At 39.3% G+C, this 24602-nt stretch overlaps 1 protein-coding gene across 4 annotated transcripts in view; it reads right to left on the bottom strand.

The window, feature by feature from the left end:
• The window catches only part of LOC124164375 (beta-1,3-glucan-binding protein-like), an 80969-nt gene extending 56367 nt beyond the window's left edge, over positions 1-24602 (bottom strand). For 2 of the 4 annotated variants that reach the window (XM_046541678.1, XM_046541677.1), the window contains exons 1-7: positions 24361-24599; positions 11230-11475; positions 9403-9668; positions 7652-7809; positions 7094-7257; positions 4102-4389; positions 2817-2974 (exon numbers count right to left, since the gene is read on the bottom strand). In XM_046541678.1, coding sequence (XP_046397634.1) covers positions 2817-2974; positions 4102-4389; positions 7094-7257; positions 7652-7809; positions 9403-9668; positions 11230-11475; positions 24361-24505 — 1425 coding nt within the window. In that variant the 5' untranslated portion in view covers positions 24506-24599. Of the gene's footprint in view, positions 1-2816; positions 2975-4101; positions 4390-7093; positions 7258-7651; positions 7810-9402; positions 9669-11229; positions 11476-24360 lie in introns of all 4 variants that reach the window. The other 2 variants (XM_046541679.1, XM_046541681.1) reach the window with 2 other exon arrangements.

The raw sequence follows: 24602 nt of genomic DNA, 5'->3' as shown, positions 1-24602 counted from the left end.
AGCAACATCTGCAAAGATGATGGAGCACAGTATCTGGACGGAGAACTTAAATAGAATTTACTTCAAATATTCGCCAGAAGATATCCTAAGTAATTTATGCTCGTAACTGAATCTCAATGAAAATATAGCACACTCAGCTGAAGATACGGAGTTACTCGAAATATTAACTTACGAAGGTTATTTTGGAAACGGGTGAAGGCCCTCGTTTTTCTTTTTTCTTTCTCGTCACTGAGCAATAGAGGGCGACATAAGTGGCGGTTAGGCCGGCTGCCGCTAAAATTCCGTGGGTGCTGGAAACAAATATCTATCTAACGCGTACTTAATAGCTGTTATTCGCTCGTAACCACAAATTTATAACATTAAATTCTTATAATAAACTTTGCAATACATTATTTGATTACGTTTTCTAAACTGGTCGGGAATTTCTTAAGCGATCGTTGATGTTGAAGTATGAACGAGAAATGAGAATTTTATGGTGGTATAATTATTTCACGATCTTTCAAAGCATAAATGGATAACAAAAAGCCTTTTCTATGAATAATACCGAGAATAACCACCAAAAACATTTAAATAAGACCCCTAAAGACGAAAAAGGGCGGTAGAAACAAAAGCGAACATTTTTTTCGTGACTTACGAAAAAGGTTTGAATTTACGAAACTCGATTTTACGAAGTGCCAATTTTCCGGTCCCACTGACTTCGTAAAATCAAGAGTTTACTGTATTTAGAAAAATTATTTTTATTGTTTCCATGTAAAATGTAAATCTTGATGACACATCATTATTGTATTTTTATTTGATATTTGTATTAGTTTTTTTTTATGACGTAGCCATGCAATTGTACTCTTGCCAATCGGTGAAATAAATTATTATTATTATTATTATTATTATTATAGATTATGTCAACTCTTCTTCCTCAAAATAAGACTCACAATGCACTACATTTATGATCATAAATTCACTTAAACGGATACATAACTATGGTTGACTGGTCTTTTTGGTGAAGCAAAACTTACTTTACACTTATGCTTCCATCTTGAAATTATCAGAGCATGCAGAGTTGGCCCTTGCCAACATTTTCCTAAATTTCTAGTTTAAAAAATCTCAGATGCGTTTATTAAAAATACAAAATGAATCTGAAAAAAAATGTTGACAAAGGTCAACTCTGAACACTGTGGAAAATTTAAGATGATTATGCAAGTGTTATGGAGCAAAACATCATTAAAAAGACAAAATATTACACATCGAGAGTGAGGGAATCATCCCCTTAAACCCATCCAGAGTTGTCAATTTCACTGTAGGCATGGCTTAGGGAAATAAATTTATAACTCAGGACACTTTTGGAAGTGTGTCCAAAATTAAAAGTCAATTTTTTCAGTTAATATTATTGTCATTACATGTTTTACAAATTTGAATACAAATTATGAACCTAGATTTTTTAAATACTACCACTGTTTCACTAAATCACGTAGTCCTTCAAAAGTTAATTGTTGACTATTGACAATGTTCAAAATGATATTTATTTGCAGAATATTATTGTAAAATAACGTTAACTTCTTATTTCAAATCCAATTAATCTGGATCTGAGGCTCATGAAACTGCTGCGATTTTCAATAATGCATTTATGGCCTGTGTGATAAAAGAAATTCACTGAACTCTAAATAATGGAATACTGCTTCAGTGGAAAAAGTTGATGATTGTTTATGTAACTGACCAAAGCTCCATAACATCATCCTCATCATTTATAAAAAAAAGCAGTGGCAAGAAAAATTGCATAGTAATTGTCTCATATGTTTGAAGTAAGAAACTGGGAGAGTTCGGACCCTCTGTTCATGGGTTGATGGCATCCATGGATTTCTGGCTCATTTACTCAAACAAGGAGACCCTTTTACTCGGGGAAAAAGAGCTTATGATGGTGTAAACAACAACGGACCAAGGTAGGCCCATGGGCAAGGCCAACAAGTAGCAGAGAAGTGGAGATCCACTCACCGTGAGTTTGTGAAATCATGAAATTATCTCCAAAAATATTAGAGCCATCAATTTTTGACATGAATAGCTCAAGAAATAGAAAAGATGGATCTAAAAGCAGATAAACGAGGATTTGTTTATTACCTATTTAAACTCTATCACAATTGACAGCAAAATAATATGATCCTCCATTTAATTACATGGTATATTGTACAACTTTGAGATATTTTTCCCCATTCAATTTCATTCAAATGGGAGATAAATTGCTCTGAACCCATGCAAAGGTTTTTTCATACATCATGTAGAATTTTTCCCATTTAAAATACTTTGGAATAAAGCTCATACTACTACTTTAAAATGCTAAAGTCCATATCGGTTGCATAGCAACCAATATTCCATTGCTTGAAGTTCGGTACTCCCCTAGCCCCGTCAAATTAGCCCAAAAAATAGGGGTACCCTTGCATAAATTGCCAACAAGCTGAAAATTTGCATGAACCTCAAGGATACCACCCTAATGATATCCTGAAAAGTCCCCAACGGTAAATCTTAGAGAAAAAAGTGAAATGACAATTTTGTAGATAATTTTCTGATCTACAATTTTGATCTGAGCAATTTTTATCATAAAAAATAACCGTTTGGTCAAAAAATGCAAAAAACTCATTTTTGTGACCTTTGACCTTGAATAAAATTTTTTGCACACACGGGATCGATGGGGACTTTTCAGGATTTCATTAGAGTGGTATCCTTGAGGTTCATGCAAATTTTCAGCTTGTTGGCAATTTATGCAAGGGTCAACATCTATTTTGACCGGGCTAACTTGCATAAATAGGTTTATATTCTACTACTCTTACCTCTTGGTCAAAGGGTGCGAGCTTGGTGCCGTATCTCCATGGGTTCTCTGCACCAGGAACGCGGTTTTGGAAGTTGGCAAAGTTCCACAGTCCGCCAGACTTAACATTTGGCGTCACTCTCCCCAATTCACGGTCGTCCACACTGAACTTGATATAGTCTGAGGAAAAAGAAAAATAGAAAATTAAAAGACCCGATGAAAGTGGAAATTATTGTGCACTTGGAAAGACCACTTATTGTTAGAATAGAAATGAAAAACACTTTATTGTTCAGAGACAAAGTCCCTTTCTAGACAGCACAGTATCCCCCTTTACAAAATGTAATACCTCATTACTGGTACAGCATGTACTTTACCATTTATTTATGCTTGTTATATGATGGTAACATTGTTGTGCAAAATGAAATGTACTGCTTTAGTAATATTTACATAGTAATACCATTGAATTAACCCATTAAGTGGCAGCAGGCCAATCTATCAGCCTGAGAGGTATTCGTGAAGAATGCCATGGGCTAATCTATCATCTTGGGATAATATTGAATTTCAATTAATTTTGAAATTCAATATTATTCAGAAGTTTTTGAAGAAGACATAGCATCAAAGATGACATTTTTTTTTGGAAATGTAAGTATAAGAAGTGAGAATTAAAAAAAAAGCTTCAACACATTCATTTTGATATTTTAACAGAATTCTGAAATTAGAAACAAAAATTAACAACTTCAGGCTTTAATTTGTGACACCTTTCCATCATACAATATAAAAGAATCGCACCTTTTTTAAAATAACTACTTATGTTCACTCAATATGAAACAATCGATGAGAAATCCATGTAGGGTGAATCGGTGCCAGCCATCAGGGCCGCCCAGAGGCGGGAGCCACAGAGTTAAGGGGGCTATTTCTCTTCGGGGGAAGGGGACCCCACACCCAAACTCTACCCTGGGCCACAAGAAGTCTGTGGGTGGCCCTGCCAGCTATGCCTGTCATGAACAGATGATAAAAAATCTGATCTGAAGGAGTGACTCAAAAATTACTTCCATCCTATGTTAAATTTGAATAAATAATAGATGAGGAATCTGTGTAAAGAGAATTGGTGCCAATCCATTCCACGTATCCAACAAAGCCAATATGTATGTAATATTGAGGATTATAGCTATTAAAAATATTATTATATACGACTATAAAGTCAAAATCTGCTACATTTGAAAATTTTGAAAAAAAAAGCTCAAGTTATATTTGAAATCTATCATAAAGTCGATCCCACAGTAAAGCAGGGGTTCTATGGTACATACCTGGAGTCCATTCCATCTGATATTTGTGGAATTCATCAGCATATCCTCCCTCGTCGGGTGTTGGGTGCACTGAGGCAAATCGCCCCGCAAGCAGAGGCGTGGTGGAGAGGCGTCCAGAGGGCATCTGGAAGGGTGCAAACTGCAGGCCAAGGTCCACACGGGAGTTGGCACCAATACGGCGGTTATCTGCGGACATCAAGCGCCCATTGCCCCTCCCCTCAGCCAACATAATGATGCCAGAGGCAGGCCACGAACCGTACTGGTTGTAGCGTGGGGCCAGCCAAATGCCTGTGATCAACAGATGTTGAATGTAAGAATAGAATACAGAAATGTTAATAACATCAGATTTTAATTTTTGACATCTTTCCATCATATAAAATAAAAGTACATGTAACACTTCATGAAATTCACTGTACACCCATGTCTCGTATAGCGCAATTTCGATTAGCGCAATTTCGATATAGCGCAAATTCGTTCCTCAGGGAAATATTGCAACGCAGTGTAGCCTAATCAAAATCTTAAACGCTCTCGTGATAAAACGTGAACTTGCGCTAAGTACACACGAAATTTCTATCAATTTACGCATATTAATATTATTTCTTGCCTCAAATCTTCTTTTTTGTTTATATATTAATCGAAATTCATTGCTGCGCAATTGCCAAAAGTATTACTCGTCATTGGGTCTAGATAGCCGGCCTACCGAAGATTTATCTCGTCTCCTTAACAGAATGATAATAAATAATTTAGATCGTTAATTAAGCGTGGGGCTAGTGGAAATGAGTTTTTTTTTCAGCAATACGGTTTGAGACGTATTTTTGCCGTCGTAGGTTACCGGGCGATTGACTTCCAGGTAGAGAGTCTACGCTTAAGCCTTCAAGGTCATCGGTATTCACGGGGGAGAAATGGAGCGGTGACCGAGTTGCGCATGAATAGCATCAACACATAAAAGGGTCCGCTATAGAGTCTCAAACACAATGGCTTCGTTCCCTCCCCGCAGTCATAGCCCTTCTGCGTCTCAGGAATACAGTTCAGCAGAAGAAGGTGATTTAGATAGAGCCATACGTCAGAGTAAAAACCAAGAGAATATGGCAAAAAATAGGAATGCGTGTAGAAAAATCAAGAATTTATCAAGAAAAACCATTAACCTAGAAGAGGACTTGAGAGAGGTCAATTGCTTTGAAAATGGAGAGCGTCAAAGCGATATTGCGCGGAAGTTTAAACTCACGATGCCTTATTCTGAATAAAGACGAAGCTAAAATATCAGTGACCTCAGCCGCACCAACTTCAACCAAGCGGTCTACACATACGGAAAGTTCATGGTGAATCAGTACAAAAAGACGAGAGTGGTAATCGCTCCGAGACATTAAGTGAAAGCTCCAGTTGGTTCCAGAATTTAAACGGCAAGCAGGTATTTTCAGTGCGGCGATATCAGGTGAATCTGCAAGTGTTGATAGCGCAGCCACCACAACATTTTCTGATGAACTCCAAGCTGTTATTGAAAGTGGCTTCTTTCCCCCTCAACTAGTTTTTAGTGTTGATGAGACGATATTCTTTTGGAAAAGAATGCATTCTCGTTCATTCATTTTCAGGGAAGGAAAACCTGGGTCAGGTTTCAAGGCATTTAAAGACTGTTTCACGTAGCTGCTAATGACTCGGAGGACTTCAAATTAAAATGATTTATCATTCATAAACTCCGCTAGCTATGAAATGGCATTTAAAGTAGCATTTTCCTGTCATTTCGATGAGCGAAAAAAGGGCCTGGGTGGCACAATAGTTGTTTTTAGACTAGTTTGAAAAATCATCAACTGCCGGCAACGCATTACGATCCCCTGAGATAGCAGATGTTAGCCCACCCGCACGACAGGATGGAATTTCGAAAGCACGTAAGAATTTTTTTTAACGTGAATAAAAGTCTTTGAATGCGTGAATACTATCTTTAAAGATGTTTTAAACTATAAATATTTATAGAAATAATGCTTTCTAAGGCTTTTTATGGGAATATAGATGTTTTAGAGGAAATTCAATACCCAAGACCTATGCTACCAGGAACGCATCCCTATCTTCCCTATGTTAAAACGCTTTCGTATAACGCAAATTCGTATAGCGCAAAGACCCCAAGGAACGCATCCCTTGCGCTATACGAGACATGGGTGTATGCATATAATTAATCCACATGACCCAGGTTTTGTAACATTTTATCAAATATCTATTTCATGTTACTACATTAATATTTTGTAATATTTATCATGAAACCACAGTGTCCATTTAACATATAAAGTGAACTTTATCAAATGCAAAATTCCTATTTTTTCTTTTTCTTCTTTTATTCTTTTATTTATCCTAGGACATTACCCTCCTTTAATATAAGGGAGACATAGAATGAGTTGGAAACAGGAGTTTAAGTGAACAAATGATGCTTGAATCAGTGGGGTTCGATCATGATTGACTAGCCAGTTAGTGAGAGGGCTACAGACTCTAATGGATGCTTTAGATAAGCATTGTGCGAGGTACGGCATGAGAATTAATCACAAAAGGGTTATGCGGTTCTGTAAAGCATTTATAGCCTGAAAGTGACAGGGAAGATCTAACAAAAGTATTGTTATGCAATAGTTAAAAGAAAGGCCAGTGAAGAGTCTGATCTGGAGTGTAGCACTTTACAGTTCCAGCCCTATTTCTTCCGTATTTATAGGGCTTTATTTATCCGGCTGCGTGCCGAATTATTTGTGCCACAAGCTCAAAGCATATCTTAAACATTAGGTCTCTGGTGCTATCTTCACCCTGGACAACTGGCTTTGAGAAAATTCTCTTCCAGTCCTATAATGTTCTGCTACACAATTCCATAACCTTTTGCTACAACTTTGTACTCTGATAATAATATTTCCCATGGTAATTAATACAAATAAGTTTGGGAGTCATTCCTTGTCTTTTTGGGGAGTTCAGTAGCTATAATCATCCCTCAGTATATACTTATTGGGCACTCTTAAATACTCACCAGGGTGTATCCAGTCGCCTGTTGGCATTTTAGCTCGAATCTCCACTTTGCCATACTTGAAGGAGAATGAGTTATGAGTGCGGATCCTAGCAGACTGTACTGGGTTCAGGATGCTCGCACCAAAGGCACGCTTGTAGCAACCGTGGTTGTAGTGATTTGTACACCTTGAGTTGAGGGAAAAAAGAGCGATTTAACTCAATTATCAAATTACCCAACTGCATAATTACGACTACATGCTGTCTACATAGATTACAAAAGCATATTCCACAAAATACCCAAAGAAATTGTTCTATTATTCCATATTTCTTTACTCAACTATATTTTTGAAAAACACTATTCAGAAGAGGAATAGGCATTCACATACAGGACTAAAATTTGAAATTGGAAAAGAATTATTAATATATGAACACAAAGCACTCAAATTTGGAATTGAAATATAAATGGTTCACAACATTTCAATTCTAAAATCACTTTTTTATTCGTTCAAACTGTAGTAAAGGAAAGAATGCCTCAACAGGTTTTTTATCATTAAAAATGGAAGACAAAATCTGTGATTACTTCTCTCCTGGTTCACCGCTCTGGAGGCTGAGTTCTCCAGCAAAGAGGAAGTAGTCGTTCCCAAGACGGTCAGCGGTCAGCGTTGGCTTGATGACGAGCATGTCATTCCTCACGTAGCTGTTGGTCCGGTTGTTGTCATACAGCTGGAACTCCCAGTTCTAGCAGAGAGAATTTGAAGTACGATTAAGAAGAGAAAGAATATGTTTCTTGCGATGTGAAGAGAAAAATAGAGTTAATGTTGCCCAAATGCCCTCTTCTTTTAAGGAGCCACCTCCATGTGTGGCCAATTTTGCCGGGAACGGAACTCATTCTCCAACTGAGCAAATTGAATTGTACAATTCAACTATTTGCGTGATATTCTCCAGTTCGGCACGAGGCAAGGGCTTTGGAAGTTGAGTCTGTGGGGGGTAGGTCACACCCAATAGGCTCTTGGCAACCCAAAAAAATTTGAAAAATTGAAATTGTGGTGGCCATGCTTTTGCTTTTGATGAATCATTAAATTTCAAGTTGAGGATGAAAGGCACCATGTCATACTAATTTTATCTCGCCAATTATATGTTCATTTAAAACTCCATTGTGGTTGATTAAACAACTTTGTATGGAATTAACGGAGTGGAACAAAATTCACAGTTTGGTAACAGCAATACATACACCCAGTTTGAAAATGGATCTCTATTTCTTTTGCCTACCCAAACATTAAGTATCAATCTCTCAAAAAAATCATTTATTTAAAGATTGAAGATTTGGATTAGACAACCAGCCAGTACTCAATTCTCTAGTTTATTTGTGATAAAATGGTAAGGCATAATTTTACAAATATAAATTTAAAAATGTGCCATGATGATCCCAGAATAGAAAGCATTACATAGTTTGATTTTTAGATGTGATCTAGTATACCTGTACGATAAACAACTTCAGCACAAATAACCTTTGAGTAGCCTCCTCTTGCTAATGAGAGCAAAGAATTGAATAATCTCAAAGAATTCTGTGCATAGATAACCAGGCCCTGAACTTCGGCAGGGCTGAAGGGCCATGTGCCCTCGGTGGCAGATTTTAGGGAGTGGCAAAATTTGAAAATTTTATAAAAAAATTTATCTAAGTTTTCTAATTAAATTATTATACAATAATCATTAATATATGATTTATTAAACAATACCATTAATAAAACTTCTAGCAAACATACAGGGAGTTATAATTTTATTTTTTCCCAGCATATGGTTTGAAGAAATAATTCTTGGGTTTCCCACCTGATGTGCTTTTTAATTGATCGCAACATTTCGACGGCTGAGTCTGGTGTCATCTTTAGGGATAGAACCAGGAGCCAAATTTTTTCGGTACTTTTTTTTATAAAAATTAGCTATTTTTTTTTTAGATGCAGTAGTTGAAATTACTCACCGTATGAAGTAATAATTATCTGATTTCCCACTGGGTCGTGTTTATGCTTATAAGCAAAATATGTACGAAAAAAATTTGCTTCCTGATTCTACCTCTGAAGACAATAGCATACTCAGTCGTTGAAATGTTGGGACCAATAACCCAAAACCACACCCAGTGGGAATTACGGGAATTATTTCTTCATATGGTGAGTAATTTCAACTATCACATCTCAAAAAAATAGCAAATGGATGTATTGTAATTCAGTGTCGTGGGAGATGCGTGAGGTAGCAAGGGGGGATCAGGAGGCAAACTGATCTCCCTGATAAAACTCCTAGTTCCGGCCCTGAGGATAAGCAAGGGTCATCATATCCTACCCTTCCGCCTGAGAGCGTTATCTCGTGCTGCCACTTCCTCAGGTCAAACTCCTTGAAGTTCTCCTCGAAGATGAGCCTCCCCTTGCAGGCTGGGGTGCCATTCACGGTGGTGGCTGATCTGGGGCAGTTGGCTGGGGGTGCAGGGGTCACACCCCCTCCAGCACCTCCACCACCAGTGTTTGTACCACCTCCTGCAGGAGTTCCAGGGGGAGACGTGGGCCTCACTCCACTATTAGGGATTGGTCGGTTTGTATCCGGGTCAAACACTGAAGAGGACAGTGGAGAATATAGATTATGTCCTGGAAGGAGCCCAGATCATTACGTGGGTCGGCTAACTAATTTCAAGTTGGACACTTGAGTGTGGAATATTCGTTAATTTTTCTTGAATTTTTGATAGCATATATGCAATGTGGAGTAGAATCCATTTGCAAAAAAATCAAGTAGATTGTTTAGTGTAATACAGTGGAACCTCGTTAAAGCGAGTACGGGCTATAGCGACACCCCCGCTATTACGAGAGATAGCCGATGCACCGTCAATTGACCCTATAATAAGCATGTTAAAAAATTCGTTTTTACGAGACCCTTTCGGTGTTGGCTCTCGCCATAGCGAGGGTTTCACCGCCGGAAGACTTTCATCAAGACTCCTTAACCTCTGTAATTGCTAGCGATCTGTTAGAAATGAAGTTAATGGAGTGCTCAGTCTCAAATTTATGTGGTAAACTGTCGTTCGATAAATATAATGATTGACGGAACAATGCTTTGCATGATTTTTATTCAGTGCGGCGCTTATAAATTGTTTGAATAGTTAGTCGTTATTTGAGTAAGGAAATTTAGTGATGCAAAAAAACATCGCCTTTCGTCTGGATTTATGCTTACGTTTATCGGATAGATGTTTATCTGTCGCCGCACCACTCCTGTTCCTGTATATCTGTTCGCAACAGGTATATTGGCTATTATTTGCTCCACCTCCGGTAAAGCGACAATTCGCTATAGCGAGTGTTTATTAGTGCACCGTGGGGTGTCGTTATATCGAGGTTGCACTGTATTTCGAGGAATGCAGCATGATCAGAGGTGAAATATAAAGGAATTGCCATGAGAAAAAATTTCCCTGAACCTGTAATCGAACCACGGAAAGCCAAAGGTCTCTGGTTCAATTCCCGATGCAGGGGAATTTTTTCTCATGGCAATTCATGTTTGTTTAGCAATTGGAGGTTGTTCCAATGGCATAAATACAATTTCAATAGATTTTTGACATCAACAAAATGACTATTTATTGGAGTCTAATTAAAAATTGCAGTCGCTATGTGTCAAAATTCTCTCCGCTTTAACATTTGAGCAACTGCTTTTGAGGGAAAACATATTTTAGTATGAAACAAAGCCATGTGCTCCCCACTTAACACCACAGAGGATGCTCGTGAGCCTATCAGAGTACACGACCAATCAGCTTGCGATTTCATCAGTCCTGCACACCTCATGGCCCCATATCCTCCTTGCACTTTTCTGGCTAGAGTCAAGGGAGTAATTTCCTGTACAAAAAACCAGCAGGATGTGACTTTTTCACAAAAGAAACAGCTCTAGTTTAACCATGTGCATGATAAGGTCATGAGCTTTCATAAATTTGCCATCAGGCAAATATTCACCGTCAGCAAAGAAGCATGGATACAAAGAAAGAGGAATAACAAATAAAGCATAACCTACTTATTTACACAACTTAATTATTAAACAATACTTCGAAATTCCTTGTTTTTTAAGTAGGCTTACTTCTTACAAATTAACCCATATGTGGATGACTTTTCACAACAAAGACGGAGAAGTATTCCAACTTACACTGTGGGACAGTCCAAACATTTTCCAGTTTCTGGTACCCGAGTCCTTTGAACTGCACCCAGTACCAGTAATGCACCTTGTCACCAATTTTCAAGCTGGTGCTTGAGTCGAGGTATATCCAGTATTCATTTCCATCTCCAAGTCTCCGCTTTCCCTTAATGTCTTTGTTTATGGTTCCAGTTTGTGTCCCTGGAAGTTCTCTGTTGATGCTGGCATGGAATGCAAACAGTTGTACCCCAGGCGTGTCTATCAAGAGAGAAAACATTAATAAATAATTTAGCTAAAAAGAAGGAGAATTAAAGACCTTTCAAGCCAATGCAACACTACCAGCTAGATACCAATCTTTAATTGAAATAAAAGAGTATTACAGGTATTTAATAGTTGTCTCAATACCAAACACTGAAAATGGGGTCCGTTAAAAAGACCTGAAATCGGAATTCATTGGAAGCATTAACTAAATGCATGGGTTGAGTTTTGGGGGGGCCAGGCCACCCCTCCCCCAACTTAAATGGTAATCAGTCTGAAAAAAGTACAAAACCAGCTAATTCAAAGACAATCAAATAAAAAAAATAAAATTTTTAAACAAGTTTTAGTACTTATAATGCTGATTTTTGTAATTTCAACAAATTTTCCTTGGCCCCGGGGACCAACAACCGTTTCACTGGGGCGTACGTGTTCAATAGTCCCTAAATACCCGGCAGGATTGCTGTCCCCCAACATAAAACTCCAAAATCCGCCCATGGATAGATGGATGGGATGCTACGACTACAAACAAATCTTCACCATTCAGCCATTCTCTCGTGCGTTTAAAGCAGGAAACTTGAAAGTTACCGCCCCCTTTTCGGGAGTTGGTGACGCGACGTCACGTGAGTTAAGGTTTATTTACTCCTGCAGGGAGAACATAGGAAAATTAATCCTTTGCAGAAAAATTAATTTAAAAATTCGTGAATGGCAAAGGTGGGAATCCCGCCATTTAACAAAATATTTTTTTACAATCGGGAAAGCGCGTGTTGTTGGAGTTAAAATACTGAGAAAGGAGCGCGATGGGATCCCATTCTCGGATGTATCTTGAGAATTACAATGTGAGAGTGTTGAAGAGTTGACAAAAGATGGATTGGCCGTCACCACCACACGTTCTTTCAATTTAAAGTTCACGTACTTGTTGGATCCACGGAAAATGGAAGGTACTAAAAAATCCCAGGGCTTCCCCAGGTCGTCCGGAGCCCCGTAAACCTTGGAATTTCAACGGTGATTTCCCTTGGTAATAGGGTAGTTTCCTTCATCAAAGAAAACGAAAGGCATTGATTGCGATACGTTACCCACCATTAGTGTATTCATAATATACAAATTATTTCGTTTTAGAAATACCGGTTTAGACGAATGGCTATGGTCCATTTTTATCCTCATTTGAAAAGGGCCAGATTGGCGCCCATGCGATGCCACTCCACGTGACGTCACAGGGACCTAGTTTCTATAGGAGAAGATAGGAGTTATACATCGTCTGAGGTCACCAATGCATGCATGAGGCGCAGAGCTCAGGGAAACATGTCTTAATAATCACTTATTAAAACTGGCTAAGGTCGGAAAGGTTTCTTCATTTGATAAGGTATTAATAATCCTTATTTAAGCCAAGCGCTACCAGCCAGCAGGGTACTCAGCTACCCGCTAGCAGCCTGCGTCGTATCAGCGCTCAACTCGCCTCAAGGTCACCTCACAGGGCGGCAGCGGAAACCAGAAATACGTCACACGGAGAGATTTCCCGGCATTCACACTTACGCGTCGCGTTTTCGCGCGCTTGAAAATTTTCACATATAATTTAATCGCGAAAAATAGATATCGTCATTTAAAAATATAAAAGCGTGAAATACGTACTCCAGGAGTAATAATCTTTCGATTTAGGCAATAAAAAAATAAAAGGAAACCACCCTATTCATGTATATCAGGGATGCCGACTTACAAAAAATATTGGGGGGGCCAAGCCGGGGATCTTGCCCCGGGAAATTTTATAAGTAGTGAGCTTTAAGTTTAATTTAAGCATTTTAGAAGAGTCATATGATTAACGTTATATCCCTGTTAACTCGAATCTCAATACCTGGATACTCCGGGGAAAGTCGAAAAGCCTGACACATATTTTCCTCACACCCATAACGAATTTTTGAAGGGGCTCAGGCCCCATGGATCCGCCGCCACTGATATATATTATAATTTCAATTTATTTACCCGCGCAGGTAAAATTTCTAGACAGAATGGACCCTGAAAACGGGCCACCCGCCTCGCATGCGATGACTAAGACTGCTGTAAAGGCCTATTTACACGATACATTAACACGCACGAGTTAATGTCTGTTTGTATGAATGAATTTTGTGGACCGGAACGGAAATGTACGAATGCATGAACCAAATTAGAACAGGTTCTATTTTCTGTGCATGCATTCGCACAAGTTGAGTGGTTACACGGTACATTTTCGCGTTCATTCCCGCGTTCGTACATTATACATTGATCTCGTACGGATTAATGTGCCGTGTAAACAGGCCTTAAGTGAAGAGGGGAGGCTGATAATAAATGGAATAAAAGCTGGCTTAGTAGCATTCATAACTTTTACTTTTTCTTAACTTTTACTTTTTCGTCGAAACGAAACGAAAATGTTTTTTAGTTTCCCTTCGATGCCTAGGTTCAGTTTCATTACCGCACGAAATTAAAATCAGCAAGGAGTTTAGTGTCATCCCGGAACGAAATGTAACCAAATTCATCAGAACTCCGCCGCTCATAGCTAAGCTAGAGTATATAATCTTTGTAGTTAAGTTTCGATCCCAGAAGAGAATGAAGGGGGAAATAAAAGAGAATCGTTTCGACCCATAACGTTTGATACACGTACAGAGAGTGAAAACATTGAGCTTAAAAATCGAATGGCCAGTTAGCATTCACTGTTCTTCTGTCAGTGGTAAAAATGTGAGTGCCCCATAGAGGTTCCTGGAGGGGGCGCGCCCTATCCTCTCCAATAGCGGGAAGTGAAGCCAGGGGGGCGTGGCCAAATTGCGCATTTAGCCATGATGCCAGGCCCCACTATAACACAGTCTTACGAGGCAACGACCAATTTTTGTTCTTAACTCATTAAATAATACCTTTAGGAATTTGTCGCGAAAGGTACGATGAAAATAAATAGTAATACATGCCCAAAGAATAAATTTATGCTGGATCCGAGCCCTTGTGACCTGCAGGAAGACAATAATCAACGGACAATGAGGTGTTTAGTCAAGCATAATTGACTCAATTTTACTAGCAAAACAATGGCTGGCAATTCGAAAATTGCATTAATTTCAACATTATGAATCTTAATCCGGATATTAAAGATCGATTGAATTTGTTGCTATGCAACCGTCGTTACTTCTACGAACCTCTATGGAGTGCCCCATGCATCTAATGGCGGTAGGCCGAACCTCTACTACAAAAAAAAACATTGTACATTCAATCATACTCCGTACTCGGTGTGTGAGTCGAAACTAAACTGTTCGAAGGAGAAGCACGTGGTCCCTCCGGTGCAAAACATCATCTGCGTTTCGTTTCGTCACAGAGTTTTAGTTTATTTTCGACCCGAAGTACTTTTGACACCGATTTCGTTTCAACCCTGAGTTTGGCTCCCCAGTATTAAATCCATTTCGTTTCTACATTTCGCTCCCGGGAACGAAACTATTGACATTTTTCTGGTTTTGACTTTCGTTTCATTTCCATTGCCATCCCTACTTAAAACGTCAGGATACCGCTTTTAATGAGGAATAGCTTGGGAGGAGACCCGCCCGCTAGTTAGAGCGTTGCTGGCAAATAAGGAAGTACGTATGGCCATCCTTTCTCAAGAAAGCTGTCAGTAGAAGGCGCAGGTATTACCTTTCGGGAGGATCAGGTTCAGCCCACACCTAAAATAATCGCAAAAAGAAAGAGTTGTCCAGGACATAAAACGCTCGATAGACGTGAACGAAGTCAACTAATACGATGGTTAAAACAAATACAGTGGGACTTGGTTATAACGGCATCGGCTGTAACGTCAACTCGGGTTTAACGTCACATTTTATACATACCAGCCAAAATTGAGCATTTTATGTTGTACGAAAACCCGTTTATATCGTCAACAAATATTGCGACGCTCGGGTATAGCGTCAAAAATTTGCTGTTCTTAGGTTGCAAAAGTGGTAGTGTGATTGTATTATGTCCCAAAGTTCATAGAAACCATGTGGAGATACATCAAAAACAAAAACAGGTCACAAGCTGGACGCTGAGCTGGTGAGGGGATGCAACTCTTTTGTTTAATGGGGAACTTGCATGAATTTTTTTTATTTCACAGGCGGACAGAAAATTATTTTCTGAATACAACAAAGAAAACCGCATGTTTATCTGAGTTTTCCTTCACGAGATATTTAATGATAAATATTACGAATTTTAAAGCGCGGGAAAAACTACCTCACCCCCCAAGCCACTGCCGACGAAGCCTCGATGACGTCAAAGGTGCCTAAACATCACGCGAAGCTATTGTTGTGATTGTTTGTAATAGTTGCCAGCAGTTGTGAAAGCTTCGTTTGTTAGACGTGTTGATTATTTTATATTTAAAGATAAATATCCGACGATAGAGGCTTGAAAGCCCTCATATTTTGCATTATTTATAATATTAATATCTGAGTACGGGCATAAAATATAAAACTGGTGCAGTTAAACCAAAAATTATATAATACCTAAATAACATCGTTGTAGGAGTCTGAGCCACGGCCATTGGAAGGGGGATACGTTAATTGTAAGTTGATGTTATCGACGGTATATCATTCATTTAAGTATGCAATTAGAACGATTTTGATGTTTACTGATGTCCGCTTAGCTTTTATATACAATAACTTCATCCGTTTATTCGTAGGTACCGGAGAATTCGTCGTTTAGGACTGTCTGTGCTTGTATTATGGGGTGAATTCCAGTCAATGCAACTTTTGCTCGCTGATTGGAGATCTCTAGGAACATTTTTGTGCCAAAATAGTGTTATTTTCAACGTGACGTCTCCCGTTAAACTACTGCTAATAATCACAGTGTCAGTGGTTGAAATGCACAAAGTTTGACAAGGTTGAAAAATATCGGCCAAGAGTTGTCAGTGTTCCATCGTGATTGAATTGTAAAAAGTGCTATTACGCTATCGATAAATGTCTAACAGTAGTGTAAAAGTTGTCAGTGGCGTGCTAATCTCCGTTGTCACAGTAGATATGACATTTCACGATCACGCTATTGAAATAAAAACTTTGTGTGAAGTTTGTTATTCCATTATTTCAACGAATAGTAGTGAGAAATGTCACCTGTGTCACTTGTGTGGGCTAATTTAAGGGTGAATCAGTGAATAAATAGTTGTATTCATCATAACGAGTTCTGTTATTGTAAGTTGTATGTGATGAATATAAGAATGTGACAGTGACATCCAGTTTTTGATAAGAGTATTTGCCTATTTCCCGCTATATTTTTATGGTATATGCTAGTATATTGTTTATGGATTTACCTATATTATTGAAATAGGTTGTAGCTTGTGTGTGTGTTGGCAGCGGAACCGATCGCGATATCACATGTGGATTGTGTGCAGACTGTTTTGCTGTGAATTCGTACCGTAGGACGGATAGGACTACCTTCTCCGCTAATCGGGCGTTGCCAAATTCAACAGCACAGCTTACGATCGTTATCCTCCAGTATTACAAGTTTCTTTTACAACTCGATTTGCCGCCAACGTATAGCAATAATTTGTCTTAGCAAATTCCATGAGGGTCATGGCATCAATTTTTGGTGTCCTAAAAAAAGGCTGGTGTCCTAACATCCCATGCCACACGCCTTAAAGGCGGCTTGCGGGGTATTATGTAGACGTAGATGAATTTCAGGTGTACTATTCGAACGAGTGGCAACGTTATCATCCATTTTTCTGATAACTAAAACACACGAAGTGAAACGCTTGTACTTCATCATCCCGATGCCGCGTTATTAATATCCCAAGTAATAATCTAGGCACAATAGCAATAGGAAAACTTGCCCAAGAATAACAGAACAAAATAAAGTGATGATGAGCGGCTAAATACTCCCTCAAAACAAATTTTACACCAAGCGCTTAGCGTATTTTCCAACTCCCTGCGGTTGTTTAGGCACCTATGACGTCACGCCTGGCCTCGGCAACGCTCGGGTGTCTTCGCGCAGTGGTCGGCTCAGAGAAATTTTTCTCGATTTTAAATGCAATTTTTTTATTTCTTTTGATGTTGAATGGAGAAACTGAAGGTATTTTTGCGAGCTAATGTATCCATTTGACCTATTCAAAATAGTTTTTAGAGCAATCTACGACCCATGCAAGTTCCTCATTGGTGTCTGGAGGGAGCGGGGGCTGTCCCGCATACCTAGGTCTTATCCCTTCCCACCCCTACATTCTACAAGGTCACTGACACAAGCACACTGTATTGTATTGTTTGTTTCGTTAGTTACGGTAGATCATCAGTCACATCTCTACCTACCTCCGTGTGAGCATCGCGTATGTTGACAGTTATTTTATACGTCGTTAGTTGTGTTTTGTTTGTGCAATGTCAAGTTGTGGTGTCATTCAGATTTAAGGCTGTTTTTTTGTAACGTCATTCAGATATAATGTTAAAAATCTTCTGGTCCCTTTGATGACGTTATAACCAAGTTCCACTGTAAAATCAAATACCCCTTTAAAACTGCGTTCAACCATAAAGGGACGCTGAACTGCATCTCGACTGGCCTGATTTTCTGAGGTGTGAGAACCTTTCATATTGGGAATGATCGGTCAGTGGCGTGTAACAAAACAAACCATATGAGGAACATACAAAAGTTCGAGATGTAGCTCAGAAGCGGTGACGAACACGGCAAGAGTTCGTGACGTCATCAACTTATTTTAGAAATGGTTAAGGCCTTCTATTTTATTTTAAAAAATTAAAAAAAAAATATTAAAACTTAGGCTGCCAGCACGAAAGTTTTACGCTTCATGTGAACAGATGTAAAGATCCTTGTCATAATAACCGCTATCTATAAAGTGTAAAAACTTATCCCCCGTATTTTCGCAGATCGTGAGACGAAAGTTTTCGTATTCGAACTTCAGTTGATTATTGATAAGGTTTTTCACGGTTCCCGAATATACAAGATAATTGCATAAGTTTAATCAAGTGAGGGCAGTTTTGAAGAAACAAATGCGATTATTTACCGTAGGGATGGTTCAGCGGAAGAAACAGTATTCTTAAACCTGCGGTGGCGCTCACGGAAGAAATTTGCGAGACACGCGGGTAAATCAACGGACAAACTAGCGCACGGTTTGGCTGATTTTTGGATAAGCGAGAAAATTTCAGAGACTGCAGTGTCATTGTCTTTTATGTCATATTTTACTTCCGTTTTTGCTTATTAACTGCGATAAACAAGGGAACTACATAGAGATAGCCCCAACCTATCCCATTAGAGGCTTGATATATGCAGCCATAGGCGAATTTAGGCGGGGGGCACGTACCCACCTTAAAAAATAGACAAAATTTTTAATACAGTTATCATTACGTTCGTTTTGTTTTGTGTATTATGGAACATCAATAATTTAATTTCATATTAATAACTTTTATATTAAAATAAAGAGAATATTTCTTTCAGTAATTGTTATATCTTGCTTTTAATGTAAATTATGAGAATATCGTTTTCCTGTCAGGATCTTGTGCCCTCCCCCCAGAAAAAATCCTTGATCAGCCCCTGCATGCAGCCACTTCGCTTGCTCTATATTGACGTTGCATTGCCAATTTCCCAGTAAACAGCACATTAAAAGGCCTTTACAATCTTTTTAATATTAATGATGCACAACAGAAAACATACATGCCCTGGATATGGACCACCCACCCACGCGGGATACGAACCCACGATCTTCGGTTTGGCAGGCAAAGGCTTTATCCCAGAACCACCTAGGCCAGCTATTATGGAACATATTTTCCGTGAAACCATCAAGTTCTTTTTTTATATTATGTATGATTGGTTCATGTCAGGGGCGGATCCAGGATTTCTTTCTGGAGGTGGCACAAACAAGGCCGTATCCAGGGTTTTGTTCTGGGGGGGCACAAGGATACCTCCTCATACAAAACGAACGCAATTATAATGGGACCGTATTAAAAATCTTGCATATTTTTTAAGGGTCTGGGGGGGGGGCGTGCCTCCGTACCCCCCCTCCCCTAGATCCGCCTATGGTTCATGACACGAAGAAATATCGTTTCAAGTGAGTTCGAAATGAATTTCTCTCTGTTTAGAAGAACCGCGATCATAATGATCACATAGGTCACGATCCATTCCTTAATTCCGATTTATGTTAAAACCTATATTTTTGTTATTTGATATTGAATATTTCACTGTATTTTCCTAAACATTTAAAACTTCTTAAGCGTTGCTATAATCCTCAAATCCGAACACTTACTGTTTTGTATCGCTGTTGTTGTATTTTTGTCAAAGTGCTATTTATCTGTTTAATATTTTGTTAGAGCGGAGCGTTATATGTATCTTGTATTCATTTTCTCTCACAGGTTTTACCTAGAGCATAATAAATATTCATTCAAACGATCGGTCTCGGTCACCCGGGGCATGGCGTAATTCCAGTGGAATTTACAAGAGGAGTCCCTCAAGGGCCACCATCAGATCTCGTTCAAATATTGCCAGGTGATTGGAAATGGATACTCCTGAGGTGAAGTTTTTTGTCCCAGCCGTAAGCGATCCATACTTATCGAGATATTAGCGACGGAAAGTGACAGGACAACGCCTAAATTTATGCAGCCCACATCACAAACAATAGCCCCTTAAGGCCGTTTTACACGGGGCACGGAATTGCGCAGGTTAGAGCAGCATTAATTTCTAAAATGGCGCAGAATTGCGTGAATGCATGAACGAAATTAGAACAGGGGCTATTTTGACGTCTCGCATGTGTTCTAGCAATTCACCACTTTACATGACGCAATTTTGATTGCGCCTTCGCACGTACGTCAGATTGCGCAATTCCGTGTACCGTGTAAAACGGTCTTTATACTCCATTGCTAGGGTGAATACAACAGACATTGTTGTTCTGTGTGTTGCATAAAATTAGGAGTTTTCTGGTACTTTCCGTCTTAAATATCTAGAGAAATATTGAGCGTTGGCATCTAAAACAAAAACTTCACCTCTTATGCGTAGTTTTTCACTATTCCATTATCACCAAGCACAATTTGAACGAGATCTAGTGGTGACACTTGATGGACCTTCCTTGTTAGTCGCTTAGCGGCCAGTCTCTATGACTGGTACAGCGTGGTGGGAACTATGCTTGTCGGTCACTGTGATCGTTGTGCTGGTCAAAGTGTTCATAACCCCCGGAGTTCAAATATATTACTGCAAAAACGGATCCAAATTTTTTTCGGGGATGGGGGGGGCACAATGGTCTAACAGGCCAACGATACTCTCATACTTGATATTAAAAACAAGATAAAACAATTACAGTGCTAAATATTCTCTTTATTTTAACATGAAAGTTATTAATATGAAATTAAATAATTGAGGTTCCGTAATACACAAAACAAAACGAGAGTAATGATAACCGTATAAATAATTTTGTCTATTTTGTAAGCGTCTGGGGGGCGCACGTGCCCCCTCCTTAAATCCATCTATGCACTATTCAAAAGTTGAGGACAAATGAATCTCTATATGCGCTCAAAGACGCGTTACGACGTTTTAGAAACCCGATAATAAGCGAACGAAATGGTAACAAAAATAAAAGCTTCCATGGGACTGATTTCTCCTCTAAGTAATCCCCTTTGTTTATATGTGATTGTGTGTGGTCTTCCAACTAATGAGTTCGAGAATTCGGTTCAGCGTTGCGGCTAAACTTTGTGGAACCACGAGATAGGAAAATATAATTCACTTTGTACGATCGATCCACTCCACTGACAATTATCCCCCACGATTTCGACTCTTTTTTCCGGTAACAATTCATAAAATTTAATTCCTTAAATCATAGGGTGAGAAGCCAAGGGGTACAAACATTTTTTTTTCTAGACAGGGTTAGGCACAGAAAATTATAGAAAAAATGTACAAAAACTTGGTGTCCAAGGGATACGATAAGTCTCCGTTCAGTGCTGACATCGAGAGGAAAATCAAATGCACTGCAAAATATCTAGTCGATTTAGATTGTTTTCTTCACTTCGTTTCTGTGCCTAACACTCACTTGTACCACGTGGCTTCTCACCCATTCAAATGGTCTAAAATCAGTTGGGTCATAGAGGTCTACGGAAATGCCTCCTAGTGCCCCATTCAACCAGTCTCCGAGTCTTAAGGCCTGGTTACACGATACATTAACACGTACGGGTTAATGTCTAAATGTATGAACGCGAGAATGAACGCCAAAATGCACCGTGTAACCACCCAACTTGTGCGAATGCATGAACGGAAAATAGAACCTGTTCTAATTTGGTTCATGCATTCGTACATGTTCCGTTCCGGTCCACAAAAATCATTCACGCAAACGTACATTAACTTGTACGTGGTAATGTACCGTGTAACCAGGCCTTTATCGATAGAGTAGGAATCAGTCATGGCGAGGAAACGTTATCTCATCGCTGCTGCCTTCGACCAAGAGATTTGCACTCCGTATCTTCATAGTTTGCCCCCCGCCCTCCCAAAAGAGTGACCTCTCCCGCACCGAGGACGACGGTGACCTCAACGACCCCTTTCCGAATTCGGCTGTAGAGTGGTGTGTGTAGAACAGCTTTTTTTCAAGCACGAACTGCCTCGTAACTGCGGAAATCTCAGAGTAAACATACTCAAGAGAACTAGATGGCGGTTCAGAGACTTGTCCAAATTAAAACCTGTTCTTATTTGTTTCATGCATTCCAATGTTCCCTTCCGGTCCACAAAAATCATTCACGCAAACAGACATTGACTCGTACATGGGTTAATGTAGCGTGTAACCAGGTCTCAAAAGAAATAATAATTACAATCAAAATAAACGACATGAAAACAAATACAATCATCGTAGACAGCTAACCATGCCATCACGCGATCTCAGATTTGTCATTTATATATTTTATTTATTTTTATATATTTATTACTTTGTTCGGATGCAAAGTATGCGAGAATCCCTCTTGTTTATTTGTAATTTGGGGCGGACACTTAGGCCGACGCAAAACGTTACTACAACCTATCGCAATTTACCGTTTCGAAGCTCAAGAAAGCGTATTACTTCCTTTCTCAGTTTTTTCGTGACTTTTTACGTTCTAAAAAGTCAGGCTATAATCTCAGAATATCCTGGGTAACTCGAGGAAATCTTTGCTAAAATTTTCCCGTAGGTAGCCAGAATGTAAAACTTTTGCCACAGTTTTTGTTGTACAATTGACTTTAAACTCACTCCTCAATAACCTCATTTTGGAAGAAAATAAAAGAACCAGTTGATGCTTTAAAACCCACTTTCACCTGATCGTGTAATAAAAGAACAGCATGGAATCGAACTCATTTTTATCGATAGTGATGTGGATGCATAGAGGATCTTGCCGAACTAAAGGCCTGTTTACACGGTACATTAATCCGTGCAAGTTAATGTCTATATGTATGAACGCGAGAATGAAAACGAAAATGTACCGTGTAACCACTCAACTTGTGCGAATGCATGCACAGAAAATAGAACCTGTTCTCATTTGGTTCATGCATTCGTACATGTTCCGTTCCGGTCCACAAAAATCATTCATGCAAACAGACATTAACTCGCACGTGTTAATGTATCGTATTAACAGGCCTTTATACAGCGAATTGCCTATAGGTATAAAAAAATACCTCAGCATTTTTTTCATGGTAAAAATTTCATATTCAGATAAAGGAAAATATTGACAAGGGTTTACACTATCTATTCCGAACGTTCCCAGGTGATATAATAAGTTTTGAACGGGTAGTGCGCCAAGAAAATAGACTGCTATAGTTGGAGAGACACGGTCCCACGATTGGAGGAGGCAGTTTAAAATTACAAGACGTCGCTTCATACTCCAGATCTTTGAGACAATGGCCATTTGATACACTGTATTCGTATTTTCGACCATCGAGGGAATTTTTAAATATTTTTTACGGTTCCAATGATGTAATTATGTGATGGTCCTCACAAGAAGCATCTAAGGCTACCAGGAAAACGCCTCGCGGAAGTTTTATTCTGTTTTGAATTCGAAGGACGTGATGTCCCCAAGGTCGTAATTTTCAAGTTAATTCAGTTTTGCGATGGGATCGAAGAGTTAAGATCATAGCCGGAAAATATTTAGCTTTTATATTATGAGATGCTGCGCACAATGTCTTCGAGGAAATCTGTGCATACTACTGCTGAAAATTCCCATTGCTATTCACAGAAAAAAACTTCTAGGGAACTGACACCTGAACTACGTATATAGCAGGCATATCTGGGGATGTATTTTCAGGAATGCCGACTTACAAAAAATATTGGGGGGCCCAAACCGGGGATCTTGCCCGGGGAAATACTAGAAGTAGTGAGTTTTAAGTTTTTTAAGCATTTTAGAGGAGTCAATGATGATCAACATTAGTACCCTGATAACTCGAATATCGATATCTGGACACTCCGGGGATAATCAACCAGCCTGAAATATTTTTTTCTCACACCCATAATGAATATTTGAGGGGGCTCGGGCCCCCTCTGGCCCCATGGATTCGGCGCCACTGTGTATTTTAGGGTATTCTCCGTAATTTCTGTAAAATTATGATAAAATTTGTTATTGACGAGGCTTTTTTAAATACCTTTTTGCCACAAAGTAATGACTATCACTAATAATTCCTTCTAGAGAATGCAATATCAATCACTCGATCACAAAAGTTTCGGTTAACAACTACCACTGTCATCAGCCAATCAAATTTGTCACTTTGTCCATTGCCAGTTACCTATTAAAACAATGAATGAATAGTTTCCTACGGGATGGTCGTCTCAATGCGCACGTGGTCTGCGAGAAGTAAACACAAGCACTCGAATGCGTAACTTTTCCTATCACCGGCTGTATCTCCTTACTTGGCAGGGAGTCTATGGAACCATTCCGATAACCCCAGAGCAGAACCTTTCGACCCAGGGGTCTTCTAAACGATGCACTCACTCACCAGGTAGGGCGGCCCTGAGTCCCACGGGCGAGTAAGCTCTCAGCACCAGGGGCGGCGGGATGTAATCGCTGTCCTGCGCGTCCGATGGCCCGAACAGGACGACGGACAGGGCCACCACGAGAAAGGCGGACTTCGCTGCGGCCATTTTTCACGCTGAGGAAGTTTCCGAGTGGCGAGACGAAGATGATGATGATATGTCCGCCCGTCCTGGATGGACGGTCTCCAAGGACTGAAGCGCGGAG

The sequence above is a fragment of the Ischnura elegans genome, chromosome 8 (genome assembly GCF_921293095.1).
Source record: "Ischnura elegans chromosome 8, ioIscEleg1.1, whole genome shotgun sequence".
NCBI lineage: Eukaryota > Metazoa > Arthropoda > Insecta > Odonata > Coenagrionidae > Ischnura > Ischnura elegans.
This window is presented reverse-complemented; position numbering and strand designations above follow the sequence as displayed.